Consider the following 13,888-nt stretch of genomic DNA (forward strand, 5'->3'; position numbering starts at 1 on the left):
GCAAAATGAGCAAGTGATTTTCAAAATAAACATGGCAAACAGTCTGTATAACAAATGACTCTTGAGATTAACAGAAAAAAGGCCCTTTTTTTTTTTTTTTAATTAAGTAATGGAAGGGAAAATAATTGGCATACTTTCAAAGCAAAAACTGTTTGAACTTCAAAGCATCAAGTGCAAAAACAATCCATTTCTATAAAATGATGCTTAGACAAAGGAGTTACCTGATTTCATCTATTACTGCCATTACGAAAGTAGATGCTATGACAGCACTCATAAATAGGATTGACAGAGTAAGACATCATTCTGCACACTGAAATCTTGAGTTCCAACCACACACTGAATTTAAACTCTGTGCTAAGAACTTCAGGGCAGAAACCACCTATGATTCAGCTCACACTGTCAATTCAAGGTAAACTGCAAGTTATGAGCCCCTTTCAGTTTCAGGTCCTCAGCAAGGATCACACAATTGAAAGACTGCCCATGAAGGAAAAGGTAACCTTGGAAGATCCTGATTTACACAAAGAAAAATGCCTGTAACTTGTTTGTTTTAATTATTTTTATTTTATTTAACCTTTGAAACTGAAAGAAAGCCCTAAGGATTTGGTTGGAAGTACATCCAGATGCTCTTGACCATTTAATAGATCTGCAATATGCCTCCAGTAACAACATTAGATAGTTTCAACTCAAATGGTTATGTAGTTTGGCACAGTTAGTCAAGAGAGTGCATGCTAAGTAAAATTCCATAACTAAAATTCTAACAAAGATAAATTCCTTTTTTGTAATATTGCTGATTATCAAAAAAATTGTTACTGTATCTCCTCTTCACTCAAATAACATTTTTAGACTAATACCTAATTCAGAGACTCTGTACCAAAAGATCCATGTTATGTAAGGCTACCAAAAGGCCTTAGCCTTTAAGGAATATATAAGTTTAGAACATAAAATTATTAAAATCTTTGTCCAAGGGAGTGTGGAAAACATGCTTTTAGATGAAATACATTCAGAACAAAATTCCAATGTCCACAACTGACCAGTGTTGCAACCTTTAGAGAAGGAATGGATACTCTTTGTAAAACAAAGACCAAAATTTCATCTTTACAGCATTTTGAACTCCAGGTACGTGGTACACACAAAGCCCACTTGTCAGAAATGGACTAAAAGGAAGGTGAACTAGACAGGAATTCAGAAGAACATAAAGATAGCTGTCCTGTGTCAGAATAAAAGCATGTCCAGCCCAGAATATTGTCTCTAACACTGGCCAAACACAGATGCCTCAGGAAGAATATAAGAATAGAGCAAACCTATCTCAATACTGTCAAAGATTATTCTCATAACAAACAATTTATAGTTCAATAGTTATTATCTTCATGTTTAATCAGTCTTAATGGATTTCCTGAATGTAAACTTGACTAGTTGGCCATTAAACCCATGTAAGCTTTTAGCATCCATAGTATCTAGTGGCCAGGACTTCCACCACTTAACTACACACTGCACTGAAATGGTGTTACTTCCTGTGGTTCATTTTTGACCTGCTAACTTTGTCAGATGCCCTGCAGAGCTTGCATCAAAAAAAACCTGCAAACAAGCATCTCTAACCAGGTGTTCTATCCATGCCACACATGTCCCCAGTGATCTCTGTCTTAATCTTGCTATAGAATTTACTAGGGAAATAAAACAAGCAAATGGTTTCTCTTCCACCCCCATTTTATTTATCTAAACTGAATTTCATCCACCATTTAAATACTCTATCAGTCCAATAAGGTCTTTCTGCAATTCTTCATAGGCAATGCTCTCTTTATAACCCTCAATAATTTAGTAAGACCAGCAAATACCACTATTCAACCCCTTTCTTTATGAGCATGTTGAGCAGCACAGACACCTGATCCGATCCCTGTGGAACTCCACTGTTGAAAGACGACTGTTTACTCTTACCCAAGCTTTTAGGCATTTATTATTTTTCTTGCTAGCAGTATCTTCCCTCTCCTCTCCCATGACTCCTTAGTTGATCATATAAGCAAGAATTGGCATGATGGCTTAGGGATTTGCCAGACATACTTTGCAGAAAAGGTACTCCTTCCAAAGGGGAACTCCCATACTTGGCAACAGCTGTCCAAATGGAGTTCTTTGCAGTCTGACAAAAGACATCTTACAATCCCCGTATTTGTTAAAGATATTTTAGGATAATGTCTCCTGTTGGTTATTTTAGCATATTATTTTGATTTATTGCATCTAAAGGGATCACATACCCATATCACCTGATATATTTTCACCACCACTAACCTAAGCAATGAATACTGTTTTGTAGACATACTCAAAATCATCTCCGAAATTAAAAGGTTGAAGACAAGGTTACCAAGAGAAAACAGTACACTTCTATATTACATTTAGGAACCAAGAGGGATTGTTTGATCTCCCTTATAGATTTGCTAAGATACACATAAGCTATCAGAAGGTGTCTGAGAGAAGCATCAGCATTCTGGATGCTGGCTCTCAAAGGATCTCAAAGCTAGCCTTGGGACCTAAGGACCGAGATCTCACTGCCATACCCATTAATGCAATTTTCCCTTGGAGCATGTACCACTCCAAGTTGTTCTCTCTCTCTTCCCCACATCATGGTCTTTGATTAAGATAGTTCTTATCTCCTGTTTTCTTTCCGCTTTTGTTTTAAATCTTATTTGCTAGTTCCGTCCAACAACAGAGCAGACTTAGTGGCTCGCATCTCTCCACTAGTTGGGTGCGGTTATCTTCCTTACTCAAACCTTTTTTTAGGGTTTCAGAATCTACTGTCTCACCTTGTAAGGTAGAAAAACCCACTGCACCTCAGCTTTCATTAACTCTTCCTTCCTCAGACAGGAGAGTTCACATTTTAAAATCCCTTCCCAAGCTACACAATAAACCCATGATGTATCACCAGTACAGACTATTCTTAAACAAAGCCCACAGTCACTATCACGCACATTGAAAGGATTCTAAACAGACCACACAAAACAGTATTAATCCAGGTGACAGAGTTAGAATCAACTGCTGTTATTCAGCAGTACACACCTTTCTTTTTTTGGTCAATTCTTATCACAAAACTGACACAACAATATTTCCTGCTTTACATTTTTATGTTTCTGCATAGGTGTACAGTAAAGTCAAGTATAAATGTGGTAAGTATACATAAACCTATGACTATTTAAATCTAGCTAGCATGAGTAGCAGTAGTGGCAAAAAGGTAGCAGCAGATGCTTAAGACCTAGCCAGCAAGCCAAGAATGATACTATATTGTATTTCTACAGTCTTTCCTGCCCCTATCAGTTACAGTACAGCAAGCACAGGTATGCTTTGTAGCAATAACTTTCATTGCATGCCCCTACTGTACCAAAGCAACCATGTTATTACCTGCAAATTTCCCACAGTCCTCCAGGATTTTAATACTCTATCATCTGCAAAATTAACAATTGCTATTTGTTACCTATGGACTTACAGATTTAAGCCATCTACCGTAAACCCCTAGGAAAGCTGTAATTTTTTGCTGCTTTTTTTTTTCTACATGTTATTTTCTACCCACAAATTCAACATGAACCAATGACTGTATTTAGAGAGCAAAAATCACACATTAGATAAGGCAACAGCATTGTACAATGGACTTCAGTTTTTAAAAAAACTGAACACTTGAGACCTTCAAGTTGCCAGGTAGAAGCATCAGAGCAGTAGGGCAGAATTCATCAATGAACACGTACCAGCTCACTTGTCTGCACGACACTCCAGTGAACAGACTCTGTTTGCAGAGGCCCATTCACGGACTCCTGTCTCGGGTAGGAGTTTTGTCAGTGCAAGGTCTGAAGTGCTGGTAACGGTGATAATGATAAAAGGACTCGTATAAAGTGAGGCTGCAAATAAACTGGCATTTTAGTGCTCTCGAAGTGATGCCTACCATTCAACTGATACAGTACTAGGTCTAGCATCTGCAAGTAGACAGGTAACCTGACTGATGTAAAGCTGCTCATGTAGACCAGCATTCACCGAAACGGACTGATGCCTTCTCGTGAAAATCACTCGTTTCTTTTGGGTATTTGCACAGTTTGGCTCCCGGGAGGTGTAATTTTCCTTCGAAAGCCTATATCCCGTGAAAGCCAACACGCTCTCCTGCTCACACAGACCAAAGTTTTGCCGCTCTCGCCACAGCGACGCAGTGCCGGCGGGCACAGGAGATCCCAGCAACCCCGGAACGGCCGCTCCGGCCGGGGAGGCGCCGCAACGGCCGCGCCCCGCGCCCCGCGGCCGCCCCGGCCCGGCCCGCCCTGGCCCGGCGCCGCCTCACCGTCCCAGCTCGGACTCCAGCTCGAAGTAGTGGGCCAGGGTGTCCTTGTTGGAGCCGTCGATCCAGTAGTCGGGCGCGGCGGACCCGGGACAGCTGGCGGCCGAGGAGCCGGAGGAGGAGGAGGAGGAGGAGGAGGAGGATGAGGAGGAGGAGGAGGAGGAGGGCATGGTGACTTTCAGCATGCCGGGACGCCTGCCGAGGGCTGCCCCCTCCTCCGCACGGGCTGCAGAAAGCAGAGCGACAAGGCAGCTGGCGGCAGCGCAGCACCTCACCTCACCTCACCTCCCCTCCCCTCCCCTCCCCTCCCCTCTCTCCCTCCCTTCCTCCCTCCCTCCCTCTCTCCTTCCTTCCTTCCTTCCCTCCCTCCCTTCCTCTCCCCCCCCCCCCCCCTCTTTCTCTCTCTCTCTCTCTCTCTCTCCCGTCCTCCTCCTCCTCCTCCCCCCACCGCCGCGCCGGGCCGGGCTGAAGCGGCGGCGGCGGCTCCCCCCAGCCCTGAGGGGCGGTGGGGTCGCCTCTGACTGGGCGGGCCCGGAGCTGCCGTCGGGGCGGAGCGGGGGGGCGGGCACGGCGACGGCCGCCGCAGCGCAGGGAACCGCCCCGGGCGGGGGTCGCACCGCCCCCGGCCCCTGCCGAGCCGAGTGCGGCCGACAGCCGGCTGCCCTGGGCCCGCGGATGCTCCGCGCCGGCATGCAGCGAGCCCCGGGGCTGGCCCGGGACGGCGGGCGCCCTGCGAGTTCACGAAAGGCATCCTGGCACAAGCTGTCACCGGGAGCGCAGCCGCCCGCAACGCCGTGAACGGCGGGACCGAGTTCCACGGGGGGAAAACTTCACGAAGGGAGAAATGTCATCCCGATATGGAAGGACCACTGCGGTTTTTGCCGGGGTCGGGAGGCCCAAGCTGGACCGGCCGGCGGTGCGGCTGGGAAGGATGCGAACCCGTAGCGGGGTGGGCACCCCCCGTTATGGTGCACCGTTTTGCCAGTTCCAGATCTGGGATCCGTTATCAGGGTGCAACACAGGAGTTCAGGCTTTCTTTCTCGGCGTTTACTATGAGTTTGGGGAGGAGGATGTGGAGGCAGAGACTGAACAAGACAAATAGTGGTGGGAAAGAGCCTGACAAATGCTCAAACATGACTGCAAAAATAAAAAAAATACAGCTTCCCTTTCCACCACAGAACTAAAACCCATAAAGAAATAAAACTGCCATGCTGCAATGCCAGTCTTAACAGGTTATGAAATCTGCAGGTTATGAAATGCATGCAATTACAATAAAATATATTGTATCCCTGACTGTAAAAACCTTAGCCAGAAGTGTCTATATAAGGGCAGTTTCTGTTGGTGTAGTGGTGAAATAAAACAGCAGCAGTTGTGTGTGCCTCGCATGCATAGCATGCCAGATCAATCCTACTCACATCCTCTCCATGCTATTACACCCACTCATACTGTCATGCAAGCACAGGCAGGAGGTAAAATGGACCATGTGCAGCAGAAGACACAGAAGTATTGCCCTGTAATAATCAAACACAATCCACTAGCCTGTTTTTAAACGTTGTATTCATTCTTCAGATAAAGCACAGTATCCTGTTCAGTGTTTTGTTAATTCAGGTGTATTAATGTTTTCCAAGATGTTTTCTTCCCCCCCCCATAAACGAGTCTGTCTCTTGCTGTTCCCTAGCTTCTTTACAGTACCCGGCGGGGACAAATAATCTTACCTCTGAATCTCTTAATTTCTCAAAAACTTAAAAAAGGAAATGCTTCTCTCTGTTTAGCCAAATAATAGAAGAAATATCTGCTAACCTGGTCTTTGTTAATGGTAGGAAAGGATGAAAGAGATAAATGTGGTAGATAAAAGAGAGATAATGCCGTTTCCTCTCAATTTTACTTTTTGCTGTTATAAAATTAAAATGTAGATCCCCATCATGATTTGAGATGTTATCATTTTCAAATCCATATTTGAAAGTCAGGAAAAAGTAACCCAAAGCCCTATTTTGCAAACAAAGTTCTATGCAAGCCAGTTTGACAAAAGCTCCAAACTTCCTTTGAGATGAACTTTGTGCCCAGAGCACCTACTGTAACAGGGCTGCGATCAGCACCAGAGCAGCAGACAAGTAGCCTTTTCAGTGTTGCTCCTGTCCCTTCTCAACTCCCCAGCTTGCTCTGTCTCTGCTGGTCAGTGTGGAACTTTTCTTCATAAAGCTTTCGTTGCTAGGTCATGACTTTTTCTGACAGCACCTCCTGGGAGAAGAAATGGTCACGGATGATGAAAATCACACACGCACACAAGATGGCCAATCAGCACACTTAAAAGGCAGTGGTATTCCACATCTTATTTTTGTTTAGTCAAATACCTAACACATTCTGTAACCCAAAGGACATATATATTTCTGTTGTGGCGGCATTTTTCTAACAATTATTTTAGTAAGATTATGTTTATCCAGGTACCTGCAATCTAATTCACATCTCAGATGATCTAAACATGCTTACCATGAACTCCTTGCCAAATGACATAGCACCAGGGGATTTTTTTTTGTACTGGGCTACCTATCTGAAAGACATTTGACTTTCCTTAAAACTCTATCTCAAAGTGATCTGGATCACACCATGCTGACAACCTAGTACTTGAAAACTGACTGGACCTTATCCTCCAGGACCTCCACTTCCTTAAAAAATTAAAATAACAGTATCCAAATATGTTCATATGGAATTAAAGAAAGTCTTCAGGTTGCACACTGCGTATAACCAGCACATGAATACCTCTCTCAGTCTCCAGGGAACTACAGACAGCATTTCAAATGTGTGGTGCTCCACTCCTATCAGATCTATGTTAACAATGTGAAATTTGCACTGCTATTATTGGACATGAAACTAAACCACAGATAAAACTTCATTTATGTTTTCATGACATACTATGTGCGACATTTTATTATAGAGCTACAAATATCAAGATTTTCCTGCCAACAAACCCAGGTTACAAATTCAGAGGAAAATGGCAGGTCAAGGACGGATGCATCTTTTGCAGAGGAGGCAGTTTTTATGAACAAAAAATACATGCAAGAGATGTCCAACCTCTGCCCCTCTCCTACCACCCATAAATTTAAACCAGAAGCAGGAAGTTAATCTGGTGTGTTGGCAGAGGTGGGATCGGTAATCTTTTTGCCCTCCTAGTTGCTGTGGTTCTGTTTTGTGAATGCTCTTGTCCTTTTGTATAGACATCACTGCATCAGGTATAAGCAGGTTAACTTAAAAAGTACGTACTGGATAAGAACCTTTTATTCTTGACTTCTGAAATTTTCATACAATTCTAGCAGCTAGACCTTGGGTAGAAACTTGAGAACAAGCAAATTCTGTCCAGAGTTTTGAATAAGTCATTCCCAGTTTGTGGGCATCATTTGAAAGAGTAGCATGGTAGTCCATTGCCAGCTTAGGCTAATATTTCTTTCTGGACAAACTGCAGCATATATGTACAAGATACTTAAATAAAAACTATTCATTTGTCCTGTACTGCTATTTTAAAAAACAAAATAATGCAGCTTATTATTGAAGGTATAAGGTGTCCACACCTGTATTAGGAAAGGTAGTGTCATCTATAAGAACCAAACTGTCAGATACCATCCTCATTAAGGAACTTTCTCTCAAAATAGTTTGTAGATACTAGAGCTTCCCTCTCTGCATAGACAATCCAGTCTGGATTCCACATTTGCACCCATGCTAGATCTGATGCTTATTTCCTATATGTGTAATGTGAGTTAGGTCTTCTGAAACTGAAGTTACTCAAATCATGTCACATATAAGTCAAAGAAGTTCAGATCAGGGAAAAATCCCGAAAGCTTTCTCTTCCCTTACCTGTCACTGATCTTCCCTGATGAATACAAAATCTTGCATTACATTTTATTTTCTGCAACATTTGTCTTGCACTCAAGTTCCAGTACCTCTGGATGACTATGCAAACTTCCATTGAATGCCCGTCAGTAAGGATGCCAAAACCTTCTGCTGTTTTGTATTTTTATTTATGTAGAGGAAACCTTATGACTGGTATCAAACAAGTTCATCACAGTCTCTTAACTTGACATTTTCATGCTGTTTTATATGTAAATCTAAGCCTACCTAATGATGTATAAAGGTGCTGGATAAAGACGGACTCTTTCATCAGCTTGTATGTGAAGAGATTAAATCAGGTAAGAACGAACACTGCAGGGAGAGGCCAGCAGAAGAGTGGTGGTAGTGCGGAGATGTGTTTGTACAGGAAAACAAAGGAGAGTAACGGAGATCCTTTGTAGAGCGTCAACAGGGGTAACAGTAGCAACATACCCTTTTCCCTCGATTGCTACTCATATGTTTTGAAGTCAAGACCATTTTTTTCCAGTGTCTGGAAAAAACAAACATGTAAGTGGGCATAAAAAAAGTGATTTCCCAAAGATGAACTATTAGAAAACTACGTGATTCAGCCATCTCTGAATCACATTATATGAGCCCCAGGTATCAATAGGGTCATTTTATAGTCATTGTAGGAGGACACACAGAACAGTTATTTTTGCAACATAGTCACAGCACTTATCTTTCCTGTCCCTCTTCAAGCAATTCAATCGATCCTTTGATTTCTAGAATGTAGAAGTATACTTGAAGCATTCTCTTTCATTTTGCAGGATCAAACAGCACCTTTTGGTTCACTAAAGAAAATAAAGCTGATCCACAAGCCAACATGAGTCATTAAATCCAAATAAACTAATTCCTTGAAGATAGGCTTCACAAACCAAAAGTCACCTAGTAGGACCCACAGAAGTTACACATAGCCCTTCCTCAGTGAAGCCCACTTAGTTACTTCTGTGTCTCTAATCCCTACTCAAACAAAATCCAGCTGGAGGTCCTCTGCCATTATTAGCAGGTCAAGAAATTTCTCTAGGATAAAATGCTTCCTTGTTTCTAATGCAGAACTCTTTTTTTTTGATTTCTTCCCCCCCCCCCCCCCCTTCCTCTCTCCTGCTATTATGCAGTTTAAACTCACTCCATCACAGGGTGGTGCAAAAAGAACCCCGTCCTTGCCCCACCCCCCCAAAAAAACCCATGAAGTGAACTCTAAAATGTACATGTAAGAATACAAACTTTCTGCCAGGGTTAAGATGATGCCAGCCATATAGAAAGTTGAAAACACAGAAAATATTATGAAAACAGACATGAAGAGTCCTATTTATAGCCAAGCAGTCTTAAAATAAAAAGTTGGCAATGTTTAATATTGTTTCTTTCCCTTTCAAGAAGGAAAAGACAATTTTGTTATTGTTTTGGTTTGGAAAAAGGCATCTACATACAGTAAATTATAGAAAAACTGTAAGAGGAAGGCAAAGTTAGCAGTTTGCAGTGAGAAATAGTGATTTGTATGAAGCAAACTCACTTTCACAGGGTAGGCTGAAGTCCAACCTCAATTCAGTAGTAAATCTGTCATTTTAGAGGAAGGTTAGGAGATTTAGGCATGGGAGCATTAGCAGCTTGGGTGGATATGCAATGAATTGAAGAACTAGGAAACCATATTTTAAAAAACTTTTTTTTTTTTTCTAATTCCTGCAATTTGTATTTTGTCCCGTGTCAAAGCAAACATCAAGGAATCATATGAAGGGAAACAGCTGCCATTCACCTCATTTTAAAAGTTACTCAGTGGTTGTGCACCTCCTTTTGCTGATTTATGAAAAAAAGCCAGCTAAATCTTCAACAGATCCCTCTGTGTCACACTGCCCATCAGAGAGAAGCAAAGCTATTTGCTTGATTTTCATATACAACTGTATCCAGATTCAGCACTGCAAGACTTCTTACTACAGAGGTAAAGCAAACTTGTCACTGACAGCACCTCAGCACCTTATCTAGCATAAAGTGGGTTCAGTAGCTGGTCCATTAACAGAGAAATAAATAGCTACGGCTATAGTCATAGAGCTAGAACTCAAGGTTCACCCCTACTGCTGTTCCATAAGGCAGCTAGTTAACTAGCTAGGCTAGCTAGTAATTCTTGCCTTTCCAGTTGCATTATTTTGCAACCTCCCTTTATCCCAAACAAAATAAATAAAACCCTCACTGTGTTGTGAAAAACAAATACAACCATCAGTTCTGACTGTTTCTGTCCAGTATGTCCATTTCACTCATTTGCCTCATATTTGAATTGCTACAAGTTGAGAGGGCTCTAGCTGTACTGTTGTTGTCACGGGATTTCTTGTGACTTGAGTGCCAGTGAAAACAGTGGGAAACACAAACTGCTTTTACCCAAGACATGGTACAGAAGAGGAAAAATAGCTGTCATCTTTTACTTCAGTGATTTCTGATTGGATTGCTCCCAGTTCTGTATACTCTGGAAAACTGCAGCTTTTATGAGCAAGGAAATGGCTGTGGTTTGTTGATATTGTTTTGTACACCTTTCTGATTAAACATCCAGATATGGCCTTGCTCAACTGCAATCTAATCTCTTTGAGTGTCCTGCCCGATATTGATGATAGCAGACTTGCTATATGTTAGCAAAAAGGTTTCTAGAAAAGATCAAACTCTGGGAAAAAACACCAAATATTACAACATCATCCAATTTCAAAGTAAAAGTTAACTATTTAGCTACATATTTTGGTCCAGGACTACAGTGCACCTTTGGTCTTCATGAGGACAGTCATTTCAAGTGGCAGACCTGATGCTTCCTCACAATGAGATAATAGTCACGGGGAAAAGCTTATGCAGAAAATCCAAGGGAGACAAAATGCCCGCACTTGAGTATTTCAGATAATAATTTCTCCATTTACTCCCCTCTATGCTGAATGTCTATGTCCTTTTTTTTTTTTTTTTTACAGGTCCCTTCACCCTTTGGATCCACATAGCCATCATCACCACTGATATCTCTCTGACACATGTTGACCAGAGACACACAGTAGAAGAGCGCTTTTGTCCCCGGAAGTAATGTTTATAAGCTTATCTGCAGACATATGCAAGGGAAAGGATTAGGAAAACACAATCTTAAACTCATATCACCTCACCTAAATGTGGTGCTGATTTCAGGTCTGCTTGAGGTTGCCTCCACTTTGCCTCCTCAGACACTTAACTCTTACTTAATTGCTCAGCTCTTCAACAGTTCTTGTACAAAAGCCCTGGGGCTCCAGGATAAAACTTTCCTCACTGTGATCATCTTTCTCCATCTCATCCCTGGATTTGTCCACAACCATTCATTTTTGATTCTAAAAAATTCACTACAATTTACTCTCAGGGACAAGAACAGGTTACTGTTAGGTAAAAGGAGGACTTACAGCACCTTATCTGCTCTCTGATAAGCATCCACATAAAGACTTTTACCCTGGATTTATTACAATTCAAGAGTAATTACTATAATTCAAGAGTGTACACAGGGATACCCTTACACTAAGATGCTGATGAGCTGCAAGGTTTTAGCAACTCAGTATCATTAAACCTACTGAGAGACGTGCAGGACTATATACATATAGCATAGATAACTTCTGCAGTTTTCATAAAAATGAACTTTTTTGGAAATACCTAACAATTCAGTCATGACTCAAGATCATATGATATTATACTTTCATAGAAGATATGCTACATCTTGTAAAACAAAAAATCTCAATCCCTCCAAGGCAAAACAGAGCTTAGAATTTCCAAGTCAAAGCACTGGATGATATACATATATTTTCAAACAAGTTACATCAATAAAATCGTGCCTTTCCAAGCACAAGACATGAATTTTATTTGCACTTTGTGAAAAGCAGCTGCAGTTCATTTTGCGTAGATTCTGATTTAGCTAAATTTTAAAAATCTGTCCCCCTCGTGTAATTAGAGTAGTGGGAATTAACAATGATGATCACATTTGCAGACTGAACAAATGTATTATTCTATTATTATACTTACCCCTTCAACAACTGTTTTTCCAATAAAATTGAACAAGGACTAAATGAAGAATTATAAAGTAATCTGGTAGAATTTCCAGTGGGGCTAGGTGGATATCATGTATAGAGATTGTATTTCAGAATCTCCACCTTCATGTCCTAGTATGACCCCCAACAGTGTGGTGGGTTGACCCTGGCTGGATGCCAGGTGCCCACCAAAGCCTCTCTATCACTCCCCTCCTCAACTGGACAGAGGAGAGAAAATGTAACAAAAGGCTCGTGGGTCAAGATAAGGACACTCACCAGTTATGGTCATGGGCCAAACAGACTCAACTTGGGGGAAAAAAAATCAATTAGATTTGTTATGAATCAAATCAGAGTAGTATAAGAAAATAAAACCAAAATCTTAAAACACCTTGGGGAAAATAAAATCAAAATCTTAAAACACCTCACTTCTTCCCGGGCTTAACTTCACTTCCAATTTCTCTACCTCCTCCACCTGAGCAGTGCAGGGGGGGGCAGGGGATGGGGGTTGTGGTCAGTTCATCACCAGTTGTTTCTGCTGCTCCTTCCTCCTCAGGGGGAGGACTCCTCATACTCTTCCCCTGCTCCAGCATGGGGTCCCTTGCACAGGAGACAGTCCGCCACAAAATTCTCCAATGTGAGTCCTTCCCACAGGCTGCAGCACTTCTCACACTGCTCCAGTGTGGGTCCCTTCCACGGGGTGCAGTCCTTCAGGAAGTGTGGGACCCCCATGGGGGCACAAGTCCTGACAGAAAATCTGCTCCAGTGTGGGCTCCTCTCTCCATGGGGCCACAGGTCCTGCCAGGAGCCTGTTCCAGCGTGGGCTTCCCATGGGGTCACAGCCTCCTCCAGGCACAGCCACCTGCTCAGTGTGGGGTCCCCCACAGGCTGCAGGTGGATCTCTGCTCCACTGTGGACCTCCATGGGCTGCAGGGCACAGCCTGCCTCACCATGGTCTTCCCCACGGGCTGCAGGGGAACCTCTGCTCTGGTGCCTGGAGCACCTCCTCCCCCTCCTTCTTCACTGACCTTAGTGTCTGCGGGGCTGTTTCTCTCACATATTCTCACTCCTTTCTCTGGCTGCAACTGTCAACATGCAGCAACTTTTCCCCCTTCTGAAGTCTGTTATCACAGAGGCGTTACCACCATCGCTGATGAGCTCAGCTTGGGCCAGCAGCGGGTCTGTCTTGGAGCTGGCTGGAATTGGCTCTCTTGGACATGGGGGAAGTTTCTAGCAGCTTCTCACAGAAACTACTCCTGCAGCCCCCTACTACCAAAACTTGCCACGCAAACCCAATACATAAGTCAAAAGCAAAGCAAAAAGTAGAACAATTTCGCTGCTTATGTAAACAATTTTTCTTGTTTATTTCTCACTCAGTAGTTTGCTACTATATAAACTCTTACCATAGTTTACACCCTTGATTTATGTATCTAAAAGTTTTGGTATCATCTGACTTGTACAAATCACTTTGCAAGGACATATAAATTCCTTTTGTTGCCATTAAAAATTTTAGACACATAATTAGGAGCATTCTGGTTTCCTCAAGTAGTATTTCTTATGTCTTTTTTTTAATCTGAACTGCAATGCAATTGGTGAAATACTGAATACTGAATTCAGTGAAGAACTCTTCAGTAAATCAAAATGCTATGATCACGACTCAGTATATTGTTCAAATGAATCTGTCAATTTTTTTTCCAAATATTCACTG

General features: G+C 42.3%; 1 protein-coding gene across 1 annotated transcript in view; it reads right to left on the minus strand.

The window, feature by feature from the left end:
- Nucleotides 1–4,578, minus strand: part of CAMK4 (calcium/calmodulin dependent protein kinase IV) — a 197,805-nt gene extending 193,227 nt beyond the window's left edge. The window contains exon 1 of the mRNA XM_074857311.1: nt 4,307–4,578. Within this exon, the coding sequence (XP_074713412.1) occupies nt 4,307–4,488 (182 nt within the window). The 5' untranslated portion in view covers nt 4,489–4,578. The remainder of the gene's footprint in view (nt 1–4,306) is intronic.
- Between the last annotated feature and the right edge of the window lie 9,310 nt (nt 4,579–13,888).

Source organism: Strix uralensis, chromosome Z (assembly GCF_047716275.1).
Source record: "Strix uralensis isolate ZFMK-TIS-50842 chromosome Z, bStrUra1, whole genome shotgun sequence".
NCBI lineage: Eukaryota > Metazoa > Chordata > Aves > Strigiformes > Strigidae > Strix > Strix uralensis.